Source organism: Arvicola amphibius, chromosome 2 (assembly GCF_903992535.2).
Source record: "Arvicola amphibius chromosome 2, mArvAmp1.2, whole genome shotgun sequence".
In the NCBI taxonomy this organism is placed as follows: domain Eukaryota; kingdom Metazoa; phylum Chordata; class Mammalia; order Rodentia; family Cricetidae; genus Arvicola; species Arvicola amphibius.
The window spans coordinates 182,067,660-182,082,602 of NC_052048.2; the positions used below are offsets into that span (position 1 = coordinate 182,067,660).

Consider the following 14,943-nt stretch of genomic DNA (forward strand, 5'->3'; position numbering starts at 1 on the left):
CTTACAAAGTCCGCCGCTACATTTCCAGAGCACACACAAGCCTTGACCGAAGGCCTTGGAAGCCTTGGGAGAGCATCAAAGACTCCAGAGTGTCCAGAGAGCCAGGAGCTGCTATGGAGGTGACTCTGGCTGGGATTTGGTTGAGGATTCAGACAGTACAGTGCCTCCAGGCTGCACACTGGAGCCACTGTAGGAGCCATGGTCAATGCAAGTTGGGACGCTGTGGGGGAGAGGACCGTATAGCTTCCCCGAGCTCACAAAAATCGCTCTGCAAACTCCTGCAAAGACACACTGAACTACGGGGGCAGCATGATGCTGTTGTTTCTACACCATTTAGAAAGACCATCCTGGGGATTCCTTACTGGGCTCCCTAGTAGGAAGTGGAGGGGGGGGGCTGAAGACACATCAGGCAGAGACTAGTCAAAAGTGGATTCTAGAAACAAGGCAGCCAAGTCATGGATGGAGTAGAGATGAGCAAGATCCTAGGAAGGGAGAACATGAGATCCTATCAAGCAGGGGACAGTCTGTGGCACCAGGAAGGGAGCAAAGGGGACATGCGCGGAACCCGGTCGAGAACCCAGCAGGAAGTTCAAGGACAGCGAGAAGTTAAAGACGACTTGAGCGGCAAATGGGTTCGCTAAGTCAGGGAGCGCAGAAAAGCGGAGCGTGTGTGTGCTTCAGAGGTCTCTGGGTGTGGGGGCCCTGGGACCCTGAGTCAGGTCTGGCTAGGGGCAGTTGGATATTCAGGACTGGGCTAAAGGCAATGAATGTCCAGCACAACCAAAGAAAACCAAGTGTTAACACTGAGATCATGCCTCCTGCAGAGATGGCCACATTCTGGCGCCTACGCCATGAGTGTGTAGCTTTGCCGAGCTGGGCGAATGTGCTTTGCAGAGGAGCCTGAGTTGGGGGAGGTGAACTATGGAGGGTCTCCTGGATCACACTGAGGGGCGAGTCTAACTTTGTGAGTCTTCGTAAGCAGACAACCTTTCATATCTGTGATGGGAAGATGGGAGAAGGGGCCACACCCTCCAGGCAGGGCAGCATGTAAAAGGGCCTCCTGAGAGGCGTAGTTCCCTGTCCACACTTTAGGCGCATACAGTCCGCATCTCGTTTCTGACTGCCGGGTGAGCAAGGTGGTATTTGTCTAAAACCAGTCTTTGTGAGTTCTCACAACCACAACAGGAAGTTAATTTGCAGGGACCCGGGGCCACCCCAGGAGCCTCCATCTGCAGCCTTACCCTGGTGATGCCCAGTGCCCCGACGTTCTCGCTGTAGGAGGTGGTACCATTCCCGGTGCCCCAGGCCCCTGCCAGCAGGCAGCCAAGGCCTTCGATGCCGATGCCCCGGTTGATGGCATGCTTCGGAGGGGGTGGGGCCCCAACCAGCCGAGCACAGGCATGATAATCCCCCACCGATTCCACCATGGAGGAGATGACTCCAGCAATGATTCCAAAGACTCCAGCCAGGCTGATGGTGGGGAGGCCCCACTGTCCTGCAGAGGTAACCCAAGGGGGCTGTCCGGCCAGAGGAAGCCGCTAGACCGACCCCAAGTCATTTCTTTGCCAGAAGGGTCTCTGGAAGGCTTTCAGACCTGGAAAGCTCTCAGCTGCCAGAGGCTTCAGCAGCTCCTGCCCGCCCTTCCACCCGGAGGGTGAAGCAGATGTCCAGACTCGGAGGTCGCCACGCACAGAGAGGCAGAAATGGTGCCTCCTTCAAAGACAGCGTTGGAGCTGTTGGAAGCTAAGTCTCTGTTAGAGGGACATTGCTATATCCACAACCCATGAACCAGACAGGCCAGCCTTCAGCCCTGGCTACCTTTGCACACTCCAAGATGAGACCTGAGTGGTCTAAATGAAGCTCTGATCTCACCCAAAATATTCTAACTCAGTCCTAGGCCTCCTTTGTTTGAGATCCACTGAACCTATCAGGAGACCCAAAGATCTGCCTGAAAGTCAGGCTTCTGGCTCAGCTTCCCTTACATACCACAAGGCCAAGGGCTTCTGGGTAACATGGCAGAGGGTTAAAGGGCTTAGGCTGGCTCTAGGAAGCTCTTGGAATAAGAGAATCTAACCTACTGCTCCCAAGGGCTTTTCAAAACAGCCTGAGTTTGGTGTCTGATTTCCCAGCTTCTTGGGAGGCAGAGTTGACAAGGCTTGCCTGCCCTTCTGAGTGAATTCAAGATCAGCTGGAGTAACTTAGCAGTATTCTGTCTTCAAAAGGAAAAGTAAAAAGAGGGCTGGGGCTATATGTTTGCGATACAGCAACTGCGGAATCCCCACTAACACACATGCATGCCTTAGAACAACCTGGAACCTCCCTCCTTACCCTCCTCTCTTAGGGGTCAGATATGGTCTCTCTGGAGCCCATGTCCCTCTTGAAATCCCTCCCCAGGAAACCTGTGTCCCAAACAAGAAGGACACCCATTTCTCCTCACCTGGATAAGGGAAGCGGAACCAAGGCGCCTGGCTCAGCACGCTGCCTTTGGTGTCTGTACGGGCCATGTATCCATATGCCATGGGGGACTTGGGGAGGGTGTTGGTGACAGTGAGCACGAAGCAGAAGAGCCACGAGATGCAGAGAGCCAGCAGCACCTGCCAGAGAGAGCTGCCCTTCACACTCTGCCTGCCTCACCCCTTCCTCTGTGTGTGGCGGTGGGGTGGGGGTACTCTGAGACCTGGGGTTGCAGGTGACTGACCCTGCTACTGACAACAGGAATCTGCTGTGTCCATGGATAAATTAGCACATTAAGGGAACGGACTGGCAAGAAAGGCAGAAGATTCACTACGGAAAGAGACCTCAGGCAGAGTGGGACAGAAATGTTCATGTCGGGTGGAGCCCGTGGCAAAAGGGTGACAATCAGGCTCTCCCTCTGTGTGCTTATCTTCATCTATGCCATGGGATTAGACCCGCTCCTCGAACAGCCCAAACCATGGTGAGATCCCAGAACACTTAGGATGGGGAGACTGCTGGCTGAAGAGGAACAGGCAATAGGAGGCAGTTGCTTCTAAGAGTCAGAGAGAAATTTGTGTGAAAGTATCTTTCTAGAAATCTCTGGAAGAGGAGATACCCATGAATCATTAGAGGTGAAGCCATCATCCCCAGGGCTTAGCTGTGCAAGCAGCCAGGGGCTAAAGCTGTGTGTCCCATGCTGGTGCTCGGAGTAGGAACCTGAGATGGTATGCCAGCAACCGCCAGGGGGCGCCCATGCACCCGCACGCCTTAGCCTCCTAGGAAGAGGCCTCCAGAGGTGCGACCGCTGGCTTTGGAGCTAACCAGGCAGGCATAGGGAGGTTGCCCTACACGCTCCAAGTGAACCAAGAGTGAAGGCGGGTGAGGAGCGGTTCTTACAGGAAAGACCTGAAACAGGTTAAATTTGGAGACGTGACACTTCCCTCTTCCGTAAACGGGCACAGGCACCACGACGTTCTTGAGATACTGAGAAAACAGCACGATGAGGAAGATGGTCCTGAAACAGACACAAATGGTCACCTACTTTGGTGGGCTGGATCCTTCCTGGTGGGGGCTCTAGGAATGGTCAGGAAGCTGACCCGTTCGCATGCTGGTGGCTTGGCTGGGTCCCTGTAGGAAGCACAGGCATCCTGCCATCCGTGAAGAGGGGTCGGGCCCCACTGGGAGATGCTGCTGGCTGAAGGGATATAGCCGGCCAGGAGAGTGTCACACGGGGCACAGTGAATGAGATGCCACCGCTAAGCTCGAGTCTAAACGCTGGAGGCTTCATTTCCCCTGTCCTTGAGCCTCCTTGGCCATCGTCACCTCCCCATAAACAGCCCAACCCCGCACACACACAGCACCCTCTGACTAATGGGGTCCTCCAGTATTGCAGGGATCTCAGTCTTCTCTCATAGACTATAAACACCCTTGTGACTGGGGCCATTCTTTGTACCCATCTGAGTTCGATGAAATCCTAGCTGGCAAGAGACCAGTGGAGTCAAGTTTTCATAAACACTACATGTTCTTAGACACTGCCGTGATAAATCGGTCTCTATGAGAATCAGTAAGATTAAAATATCTAACAGTCATAATAAATCCTAAGTATCAACTGTGACCTTCATAAGATATGATAATGCCATGGAAGTATTTATAAAGCATAGGAATTTGCCAATATCCTGGACTCTCAAAGTGTTTAGTGGGTAACTTTCCACCAAACAGGACCGAGATGGCTTACCTTTCTCAGAGAATACTTACAAGGCAGAAATCCCCCAGTGGATCCCGGCGTCATTGCCGGCAGATTCAAAGAGAGGCAGAGCCACCAGAGAAATGGTTGGGGCGATGGTCAAGGGGCCGATGTAGCGCATAAGAAATCCAATGAGGCCCGAGAAACCCACCAGCATCTGGACACAGGAAGCCACCATGACAGCACCCTGCAACTGAAGGAGAGGTGTGGGCATCAGTGGGGACCGGGCCACCACGCAGGGCTGGCTGCAGTAGCCTGTTGGTCAACCTAACCACACCTGGGGAGTGCTTTTTCAGGCAGTGCAGAGGCGGAACTGGACCTCAAAGGAATGTAGGGAAAGGGAGCTCTGAGCAAGCATTTTCATTAACTGTGGCTTTCAGGAGGTAGGTTTCACAATGCTTGTGGATTGTAGTCGCAGAGGGGAGGAAGGCCCGCCACAAGGGCAGCACCTTGTTTCTATGTTTGTCTGTCTTTCACTTTCTGTGGCAAGTGGTCGGAAACTCTTCACACAAACGGCCAGTTAGAATATTTTAGGCTCTGTGACTGTAAGGGAGGCACTGCAATGTTTCCAGGCAAGCCGTGGTCCATGGGAACTTCATTCCCAGGCAATGAAAATGGAATTTCATGGAACTTTGATGTGCCAGGGTATCTTATTCTTCTTCTTATGTTTCTAAAAATTAGCACTTAAAATGCAGAAACCATTCTTAGCTTATGTGCTGTTGAGCAATTAATTAACAGGCCGGATTTGGTTCTGTGCTGCCTGATCTATTGGATTCAATGAGTCTGTCTCTCCCTTTTTGCCTTAACGGGCTGATGGTATCTTTTCTCTTTAAAAATATTATATTTTATTTTGAGATAGGAGTTCACGTGGTCCAGGCTAACCTTGAATCCACTATGACTTTGAACTTGTGATTCTCTGCCCCCACCTCCAGAGTGCTGCTGTTACATCTGATCTATGGGCTGTGTAGGATCATACTAAAGCGCACACTCTACCAACTGAGATGTCTCTTAATTCCCTATATGTATTCTTACAGCGTTACTGTCAACTTCTTCAATGTGAACACAGTGTTGTTGTGTCTTACAGGCAAAGATATCATACAGGCTCATGTGTTTGAACACCTGATCCCATGGTTCTCTATTTTTTCTGCAACCATTCCTTTAGAAACAGAATCTGACCTGGCGGTAGTGGTGCAAGCCTTTAATCTCAGCACTTGGTTGGTAGAGGTAGGAAGATCTCTGAGTTTGAGGCCAGCCTGGTTTATAGAGTTCCAGGACAGCCAGGGCTACACAGAGAAACCCTGTCTTGAACACCAGCCCCCAAGGGAAAGAAAAGAAACGAGAAGAAACAGAATCTGTTCCCCTTTGACCGTTCCTTCTATCTCAGTGTGCCAGCTTCCCTGCAGCTGCTCTCACCGGCTGGACCTGTCCTGTGCAGTCAACCTGCTGACCATCTCTGACTTCTGCCACTGAGGCAGATGTTCAGTACATGGTGGATCCATTCCATCCCAAGAGTGAATTAAACAACCAAGCACTGATCAACTGAGGCCAAGAGGTTGGCACAAAAGCACTCTCTCTGCTGTTCAGCACTCTGGAAGACCTTGGTCAGCACAAAGAGCTAATAATGAGTAGAACTGGCCTTGTGGCTCACTATGCTGAGATTCTTCAGGGCAATGTTAGGGAAAGGGAAGTGACAGGCCACCATAGCCCTGGGCCACCAGAACCTGACCCAGGCCCTGTGTTGTACAGTACGAGTCTGTAGGCCCTATCTGTGAATGGCCAAGAAGGACAATGTTTAGATTATGAGTGTCACATATGGTTTCTGCCTCGCATTATTTTTTTTTCAAACAACCTTTTAGAAATAGAAAAGTCATTCTTAGTCCTTGGCAACAGAAGAATGGGCCACAGAGGATGAAGAGGTGGCTCAATGGTTAGGGGCACTTGCTGCTCTTGCAGAGAACTCAGATTTCGTTCCTAGCACCCACATCGTGGATCACAACCACCTGTAATTCCAGTTCCAGGGGATCTGAGGCCCTCTTCTGGCCTATGACGTAACTGTGCACATGTGGTATGCAAACATACATGCAGGCAAACACACACACACACACACACACACACACACGTATTTATAAAATCATGCCATAGATAGGATTTGGTTCAAGACTCATAGTTCGCTGACTCCTGCATTAGGGAACCCTGTATGTCACGAAAACAAAAGCAAATAGTCAATGCATTAAAGAAAATATGAACGTCACTTGAATGCTGCCTCCTTGGAGCACGCAAGACTGTTCTCAAGAAGACCTATGTTCTGTCCCGTGTTCCCCGCGCGGACAGCTCCAAATCCTCTGCTGCCCATCAGCCTGTTTTGTTTCCATTTTCTTACTGGAGTGTTTCTCTCTCTCCCTCCCACCACACACACACACACACACACACACACACCACACACACACCACACACACACCACACACACACACACACCACACACCACACACACACCACACACACCACACACACACACCACACACACACACACCACACACCACACACACACACACCACACACACACACCACACACACACCACACACACACACACCACACACCACACACACACACCACACACACACACCACACACACACACACACACCACACACACCACACACACCACACACACACACACACACCACACACACACCACACACACACACCACACACACACCACACACACACACACACAACACACACCACACACACACCACACACACCACACACACACACACACACACACCACACACACACACCACACACACACACCACACACACACACACCACACACACACACACCACACACACCACACACACACACCACACACACACACACCACACACACACCACACACACCACACACACACACACACACACACACACACACACCACACACACACACACACACAGACCACTGGACTGACAGCTTCCCAAGGACAGGACCCTTGTCTGACTTGTCTGTGTCAGTGGATTAATAAAACATCTTCCTCACAGGAAGCTGGCTAATGACCGTTGAGCAAGGGAACCCACTCAGCAGCCCTCTCTCCCACTACCTCTCGGATCCTCTTCTGCCACTCTTCAGTAAATTCAGGAGAGCTGGTGTTGACCTGGCTGGCATTGAGCGTCCACTCCGGGCATTTCCAGGCAGGAAGAGAGAGCATGGCCAGAGAGGGTGCCACAAAAGAAAAGGTCCCTCCTTGGAGAATGGGCAGCCTGAGGAGAAGAATGTGGTTACCGCCAAGATCCTCCCGCACTGGCCTTTGCCAAGTCCCAAAAGGCCTTTTGAGCCCAATCCCTAACTCAGTAGCAGCACATGGCCCCTGCTCCTTCAGTTGCACAGAACTCTACGACTAAGCATCGGAGCCTGTGTGACCTTGGACAAGCGGCAGCAGTGGGCAAGGGAGAAGACATGCAGACCCTGCCAGGAGGAAAGGATGAGGCTCTGAACACTGTTGAAGCCAGCATGGGACCCTGGAGAACATAGCAGCTACCACTCTCCACCCCAGGCCCGGAGCATCCTCCACTGACCCCGCCCCCCACAGTTCCCAGCATGCCGTTCTCCATCTCAAGTCCCCAACAAGTTATTTCCACACTGGTGAGAGCTGTGCAGCCCCAAAACTAGGTTGCTGGATTTCTTTTGGCTCCTGTGAACCACAGACAACCTCAGGCCTCTGTCTCAGGCTCCTTTTCATAACAGGCTTGATGGCCGTTCTCAGATGTGCCACCTCCGGACCCTCTGACATCAGTGACAACGAGCCCAGTCCGCACAGAAGCCCAACAGCTTGTTCACCAGCAGGCCAGGCTTACCTACGCTTCGTCATCACTGGACATTGGGATTTGGGGGCTCAGAGGACTCCCCAAACTTGAATGCAGCTGTCACTGTAACCTATTGGATCTGGGCACTTTTGTGGGGGTGTGTTTAGGTTTGGGGGTGTGTGCAGGTACATGTCTGTGGGTGTAGAGGCCAGAGAAACTGTCCTGAGTGTGGTTCCTTAGGCACTATCTTCTGTCTCTGCCTCCTCAGCTCTGGAACTACAGGTGCCCATCATCACACAGTTTTTTAAAATTATTGTTTATGTGGGTTCTGGAACTCAAACTCAGTTTCCACATCCCTGCAAAGCAAACAGTCCCACGATTGCTTGTCACCTTTAGGCAGGGCCAACATACAGCTAAGGTTTAGACTCAAAAATCTCGCCAGGAAGTCCCAAAGTAAAAAAGATGGCATGGTGCAGAGAGGGTTGAAACACACGGAATGGCGTGTTAATGTATGTACGTGAACGTCTTCATTTTAGAGTCCTAAAGCCGAGCATCAGGACAGAAAGGGGCCAGCATGGTGCACACTGTTGTGCGGAGGGTAAGCGAAGAGCACACGCCACAAGGCACAGAACTCACAGACAGCTACTCAGCCGCAATCCCGCACCTCTGATTCGTTCATCAAATGCTCACTGAGGACTCGCCATGCGGCAGGCATGAGGGTCAGAGCCGTGATGGGAAGGCAACACCCACTTGTACAGTCACCGCCCTTATCCATGCTGCTGTTTTCCACATGGTTCCAGTCACGTGTGGTCATATGTACTCTGAAAACATTCCTATTGACCTCGTCTTTCAAAAGAAGTTATTATCATAATATTATCGTGATAATTATTATCATACTTAGTATCTCAGTTCTATTTTATTACTGGACATCATGCTAATCACCTACGGTGCCTATTCACAGATCAGCTCCATCACTGGTACGCACGTTTGGAAAGAACAGCACATTGCAGAGGTCAGCATGAGGCGCAGTTTAAAGTGTCCACTGGGGTTTTGTCGCTTGTCCCTGCAGACCAAGAGGAGCCCGCTCTACTCTTGCTATCCTTTCTCTGTGTACATGCAGCCCTGACCCACACAGAGTGACGATTCACAAGAACTCGCCCCCTCTGGTCCCTATAAATATTCTAATTACGCTTACAGTCCATATGGGAGTGGGTCCCTCCTGGGTCCTGGCCGTGTCACTAACACCGGGACCCAGGAGAGCAGGAATCCCTCGAATGCTGAACTGCCACCACCAAGGGCCTGCAGCACTTTAAAAAGATCTCTTTGGTTTCTCCTCATTTTGTAGGTGTGTAAGAAAGCTCTCACAAACAGCCACTAGGCATCCCAGTAGGCCATTGAAGACATGCATTTGGTCGTGTTCTTTCACGGCCATTTTTACTATTAACTCATTGCAGAATTCCGATATTGCCAAAATCCAGTTCTGACGATTCTTGCCTAAGGATGGTGAATTTATTTATTTATTTATTTATTTTGCCTTCTTTTTTGTTTGTGTGTGTGTACGCATGTGTGGTGACCAGGAAGCAACAGCAGAAGTCAACTCTCTCCTTCTACCACTTGGTTCCTAGGGATTGAACTCGGGTCATCAGGCTTAGTGGGCAAGTGCCTTTACCCACTGAACCATTCTGCTGGCCCTCATTTTCATTTTTAAAAAGTGTTTTCTGGACTGGACAGACAGCTCGGGGATTACAGGCACCTGCTGCTCTCCCAGAGGGCCTAATGTAGTCCCTGCACCCGTGTAGGATGGTTCATACTGCCTACCGTGTCCATCTACTCTGAGGGACAGCGCTGCTGGTGTGGACTGACTTCTGAAGAGCCTCTGTCTGTGTGAGGGTGTTGGAGCCTCTGGAACTGGAGTTACAGTCTGTTGTGAGCTGCCATGTGGGTGCTGGGAATTGAACCCAGGTCCTTGGAAGAGCAGTCAGTGCCTTAAACCGCTGAGTCATCTCTCCAGCCCCAAAACTAAATATTTTAAAGAATATTTAAGAGCCCATTTTCTTCCTCACCTGAATTTTAATAAAAACTTATCTCTGTAGCAGATAATGGGGACATTCTGGGCCTCAGCCTCTACCTCTCGAAGGGCTAGTTGACTTGTCTCACAGCTAAAGTAACGTATGTTCTAATCTTTGCATGGCGGGAGGAAACCCTCTCCCTGGGCTAACCAAAGTGTAAATAGATTAAATCTCCTCTATCAGTTTCTGCCCTCTAGCTCCTTTGGAATACAGGAAGCTGAGGTGGCAGGTTTGTGAGCATCCTGCCGTATTCAACCATGGTACCCACCATGCCAGAGAGTGTGCTTTCACGCTTGGTGACTCTTCTTCACTCCAACCTCAAACTCATATAGCTGAGGATGACCTTGAACTACTGATCCCCCTATCTCCACTTCTTAAGTGTTAGTGCTCCGGGAATGCATGTAGGGATTGAACCTAGTACTCCCAGGATGCTATGCAAGCACTTTACCAGCCCAGCTACATTCCCAGCCCCTGCCATTTCTAAGTGCCATAGCCTCTGTTTCCTAAGCAAAGTCAAGCACGTCTTTCTCTTGCTACAACATCCCTTAAAGTATCACAGTATTATGCTTACTACACAGCCTGTAATTGTCTGTTCATATATTTGATTTCCTTTAAACAATATGTGCATGTATGTGTGCCTATGTGAGGGTATATGTGCACAAGTGCAGCACCCGTGGAGGCCAGAAAAGGGTGCAGTCTCAATACGTCCTAGAATTGGAGCTACAGGCAGCCATGACTTCACTGAATGCTGGGAGCTGAACCCAGGACATCTGCAAGAGCAATCGTCTCTCCAACTCCTGCTTCCTTTTTTGAGACACTCACCTCCTTGAGAGGAAGGATCATAAACAAGCCCAGCAGTTACTGATGGCAGGCATCCACGGGGCACAGGGCTAGAGACAGCGAGTTACACTGACGTCAGGACTCACCCAGAGGAGCTACAGCAGCAAGGCAGGGAGTCAAGCCCACAGGAGACAGATGCAATGGAGACCTTCGCCCACCTAGGATCCAGGGCTTTCTCGACCAACAAGTCTTTCTATTAGAAGACAGACTGCCCCCCTCTTCCCGCACCTTAGATTGCTCCCAAGAAAGAAGGGCTGTGAGCATTGTCCCCGTTTCCCAGTAACTTACTTCTGCGGAAGCTAACATGACTTAGTATGTAGACCAAATGTGGTATTCTCCCTAATCTCTCTAATGTAAATTTATTTAATCGATCTGATGGTATTTATTAAGACATGCAGCCTCTGGGAAGGAACTGGATTTAAATGAAGTCGTGCAGATGAGGCCCCCAAGAGAGGACTAGTGTCTTTACGAGAAAAACAAGGTGAGAGTTTTCTCCGTTCCTGGGGACACAACAGGAAAGAAGCCACCCGGAAGCCAGAAGAGGGGTCTCATCAGTCCAAACCCATGAGAAAAGCATGGTTCTGTTGGGTGAACCAAAGTGTGCAGATGGCAGGAAAGCAATCCATGGTAAAGATGCTCTATGACTGATTGACTGGTTCAAGCTTCCTGGCTGCCAGGGCTGGGGAGGTGGCTCAGCAGGAAGGGGCACTGACTACCCAGTGTTGCAAGCCTGACAACCCACGTTTGATCCCAGGAACTCACAGAGAGGTGGAAGGAGAGATGACGGGACTCCACGAAGTTGTCCTCGGACCTCCACACATATCCCCAATCAATAACCATAATAAATTAAAGCCTTCCCCATGGTGGAGAGTGTGGGTGTGCAGTAGTGTGTTCGACAGAAATTATCTTGGGCTGTCTTTAGATTACATAGTAGCCACCGTTGCTCACCTTGTGTCTCAGGCAACATCTTTGTGGCTGTCGGGTAAAACCTTGGGGAACGTATTAACTTATCAGAGCACCAGCTATTGCCAACCCAAAGGCCAACAATGTCACCCGAAAGGCTCTGAGGCCACAGCAGAGACGTCCTCGTCTCTCTGCACCCGGCCCACCTGACGTCTCCACGGATGCTTCTGAAAACGCCTCGACTTATGACTTGCTTCTGTTGTGTAACTATAAAAGCTTCATGAACCCGTTTCCAAATTAGAGTGTTACTCTGAGCAGCCGAAATCCAGACTCCGGGGCAACAGATGATTGACCATTTGGTTCAAGAATAAATTCTCTCATTCCCTTTGAGCTCTCTGCTGACGCGTGTTTAATCGCTCAGTCTGTGGTATTTTGCTATGGCAGCCAGAGCAAACAGTGACACTTGGCAAACAAGGTTCCATGGAAAACAAACAAGTCACTTGATCTCTTTCTACCTACGCTTGCCCTCCTGTTCAATAGGACTAACACTTAGCACTCGCTTCAAGTGGTGCGGGGAAATCAGGTGTTTGCAGACCGTGTAGCTCAAGCTCAGGCATCCTCAGGGCTGCTGTTTTCACACGGAAGAGGAACAAACCAGACAGACCAGGTCTTGGGTGGGCCCGGGGCCTGGCCCTGGTGTTCAGGCTGTATCCCCACGTCACCTACAGTGACTCATAGAGACCTGGGGTTTTCTTCTTCTGCACATTGCTCCTAGGGGTTTCTCCTTGTTTCCATTCCAGAGAGAGGAGGTATGAGGAAATGAGACACAAGCAAGTTGTCGGTGATGACAGGAAGGGCAGAGCCTGGGAAGAGACAGGGGCGAGCTGGGGTGATGAAGGAGATGGGGTGCTGGTGAGATAACCTGAAGAGTGAGCAAATAGGTCTCTTCCACACGTTGTTGGGACACCCAAGGAAGGCAGAAGAGTACAAACACTTTGAGCAGTACCCTGAGACGAAAACCAAAGTTCAGTTGTGACTCCATCATTGATAAGGATGGTCCCTGGTCATCTGACATGTACTTTATCCTGCAAACCAGAACTTCACAGGTGACCTCACTAATGATCTATCCTAAGTCCAAGATGACACACATCCATGAGAAACAAGCAAGAGGCCACCGTCTTCCCTCACTCCCTTTCTGCCTCCGTCCCTCCCTCCCTGCCCCCTCTGCCAGCCTCTCTTGATTCCGTATCACTAATATGTCTATCGTGTACAATTCTGTTAGAACCTCCGGAACCCTAAGAGGTCCCGACCTTCCCGCACATCTGTGAGAGGACCCAGGAAGTCATATAAGGCTCCACATGATGCTGACGCAGCAGCCCAGGGTCCGCCCAGTCTGTGTTCTTCAGGGCTGAGAGTCTCAGCTCATGAGACAAAATAGAAAAATAGAAAGGGGTCCTGCTGAGGCTTTTGGAATTCTGAGCCACTCGGTCACTTAGGAGAAGATGAGAGTCCTGGAAGTGGTCCACAATGAAGAAAGGGAGACCCGGGGCCAGCAAGATGGTGCGGCAAGTTAGGGTCCCTGTTGTCGAGCCTGGTGACCCGAGTTACACCGCAGAGACCCGCATGGTGGCAGGAAACAACTGACCCTGCGAGCTGCCCTCAGAACCATCATGATGTGTGCTGCGCCTCCCCCAGGGAATAAATGCAACGTTTTAATTTATTTTTATTTATTTTATTTTTATGTTTTTGCAATGTTTTAAATATAAAAAAAAAATAAAGGGGATCTTTTGCCAACTCACACTGCCCAAGGGACTTTAATAAACTCAGTGACTTTACAGCAGAGTGAGAAAAAAGTGGTTGGAACAGGAGACTGCCCGGGTTGGGAAGCTAGCAGCAAACGAGCCAGGCATCGCCGACAGCGCTGTGGACTGCTTCTAAAACTGAAGGTGAAAGGGAAGTAACTGTCTGTGCCCGAGTGTTCCAGACAGGAGGAGCAAAGGACACTCTGTCCGTCCTACGCTCGCTGTGACTGAACGAGTCTCATCCAGTCTGGGACAAGTAAACAGAAAACACGGCCTGACTTCGGCCTGTGCGGAATTTTACAGCAAGAAGGTAAGTGTTTCCGTGGCCTGAAGACTTAGAGAAGAATTTTCTGTATGAAGCAAGTGAAACAGGGGTCGGTGCCCATAAAATATAGAAGAGGACACACTCCTAAGTGACTTTGGGGTAATTTTTAAAAATAAGACTCTAGTGGAAAACGATGATAATTTGCACAGATGAGACATACATACCACGTGTTCCTTAAGAGAAAAAGTCAACATTACAAAGATGCTAAACAGCTCCAGTTAACCTACCGATGCGATGCAAATGCTACCACAAAATTTTAAAGGAAAGCACGATGGAGAGAAACATACCCAACCAAACAAAATACGCAACGAAGTTATTAATTTTAAAATGCTCTTTAAAGTGTTGGCTGCACGCGTATGAAGATGGGAGTCTGGGTTCCAGCAGACATGTTGGATTGACCCCACACACACACCTATAGCTCCTTCAGTGAGGGGAGCAGAGATAGGGAGACTGCAAGGACTTGCTGGCTGCCATCCTAGGTGAAATAACATGACCTCCAGGTTCAATAAGAGACCCAGCCTCAAAGGGACAAGGCAGAGTGACAGAGGAGGACCCTGGGCACCTCCCTCTGGCTCCTGTCTGAGTCATGTATGGTCAATGAAACACTTGCACATACACACCAAACAGACACACACACACACACACACAGAGAGACACAGACACACACACAGACACACACACATAAACACACATATACATACCACACACACATACACACACACACACACACACACTATTAAGCAGTATCTTCTGAAATTAAAGCCTTCCATCTTGGAGGGAAACTTTTAAAAGGATGTTTACAGGGGAGTGAAGGAACAGTATGTTCTAGGAAGAGGTGAACCACTTCAAGGCTGCTCAATAGGACAGGAAGTGCACAACTCAAAATAGCTTCAGGAAGTCCCTGAAACTGATCAAATCTACTAGGACCCTCCCTTCCCAAGTGCACATAAACAGTAAAGACTGCTAAGAGTTACTTTCAGACAAGCCAAGCTGCAAAGAAGACTTTCAG

General features: G+C 50.0%; 1 protein-coding gene across 3 annotated transcripts in view; it reads right to left on the reverse strand.

The window, feature by feature from the left end:
• The window catches only part of LOC119808169 (solute carrier family 23 member 1-like), a 42,811-nt gene that overhangs the window by 6,432 nt on the left and 21,436 nt on the right, over nucleotides 1-14,943 (reverse strand). For all 3 annotated transcript variants that reach the window (XM_038320552.1, XM_038320554.1, XM_038320555.2), the window contains 5 exons: nucleotides 7,293-7,452; nucleotides 4,210-4,391; nucleotides 3,352-3,469; nucleotides 2,438-2,594; nucleotides 1,242-1,495 (listed from right to left, as the gene is read on the reverse strand). In XM_038320552.1, the coding sequence (XP_038176480.1) occupies nucleotides 1,242-1,495; nucleotides 2,438-2,594; nucleotides 3,352-3,469; nucleotides 4,210-4,391; nucleotides 7,293-7,452 (871 nt within the window). The remainder of the gene's footprint in view (nucleotides 1-1,241; nucleotides 1,496-2,437; nucleotides 2,595-3,351; nucleotides 3,470-4,209; nucleotides 4,392-7,292; nucleotides 7,453-14,943) is intronic.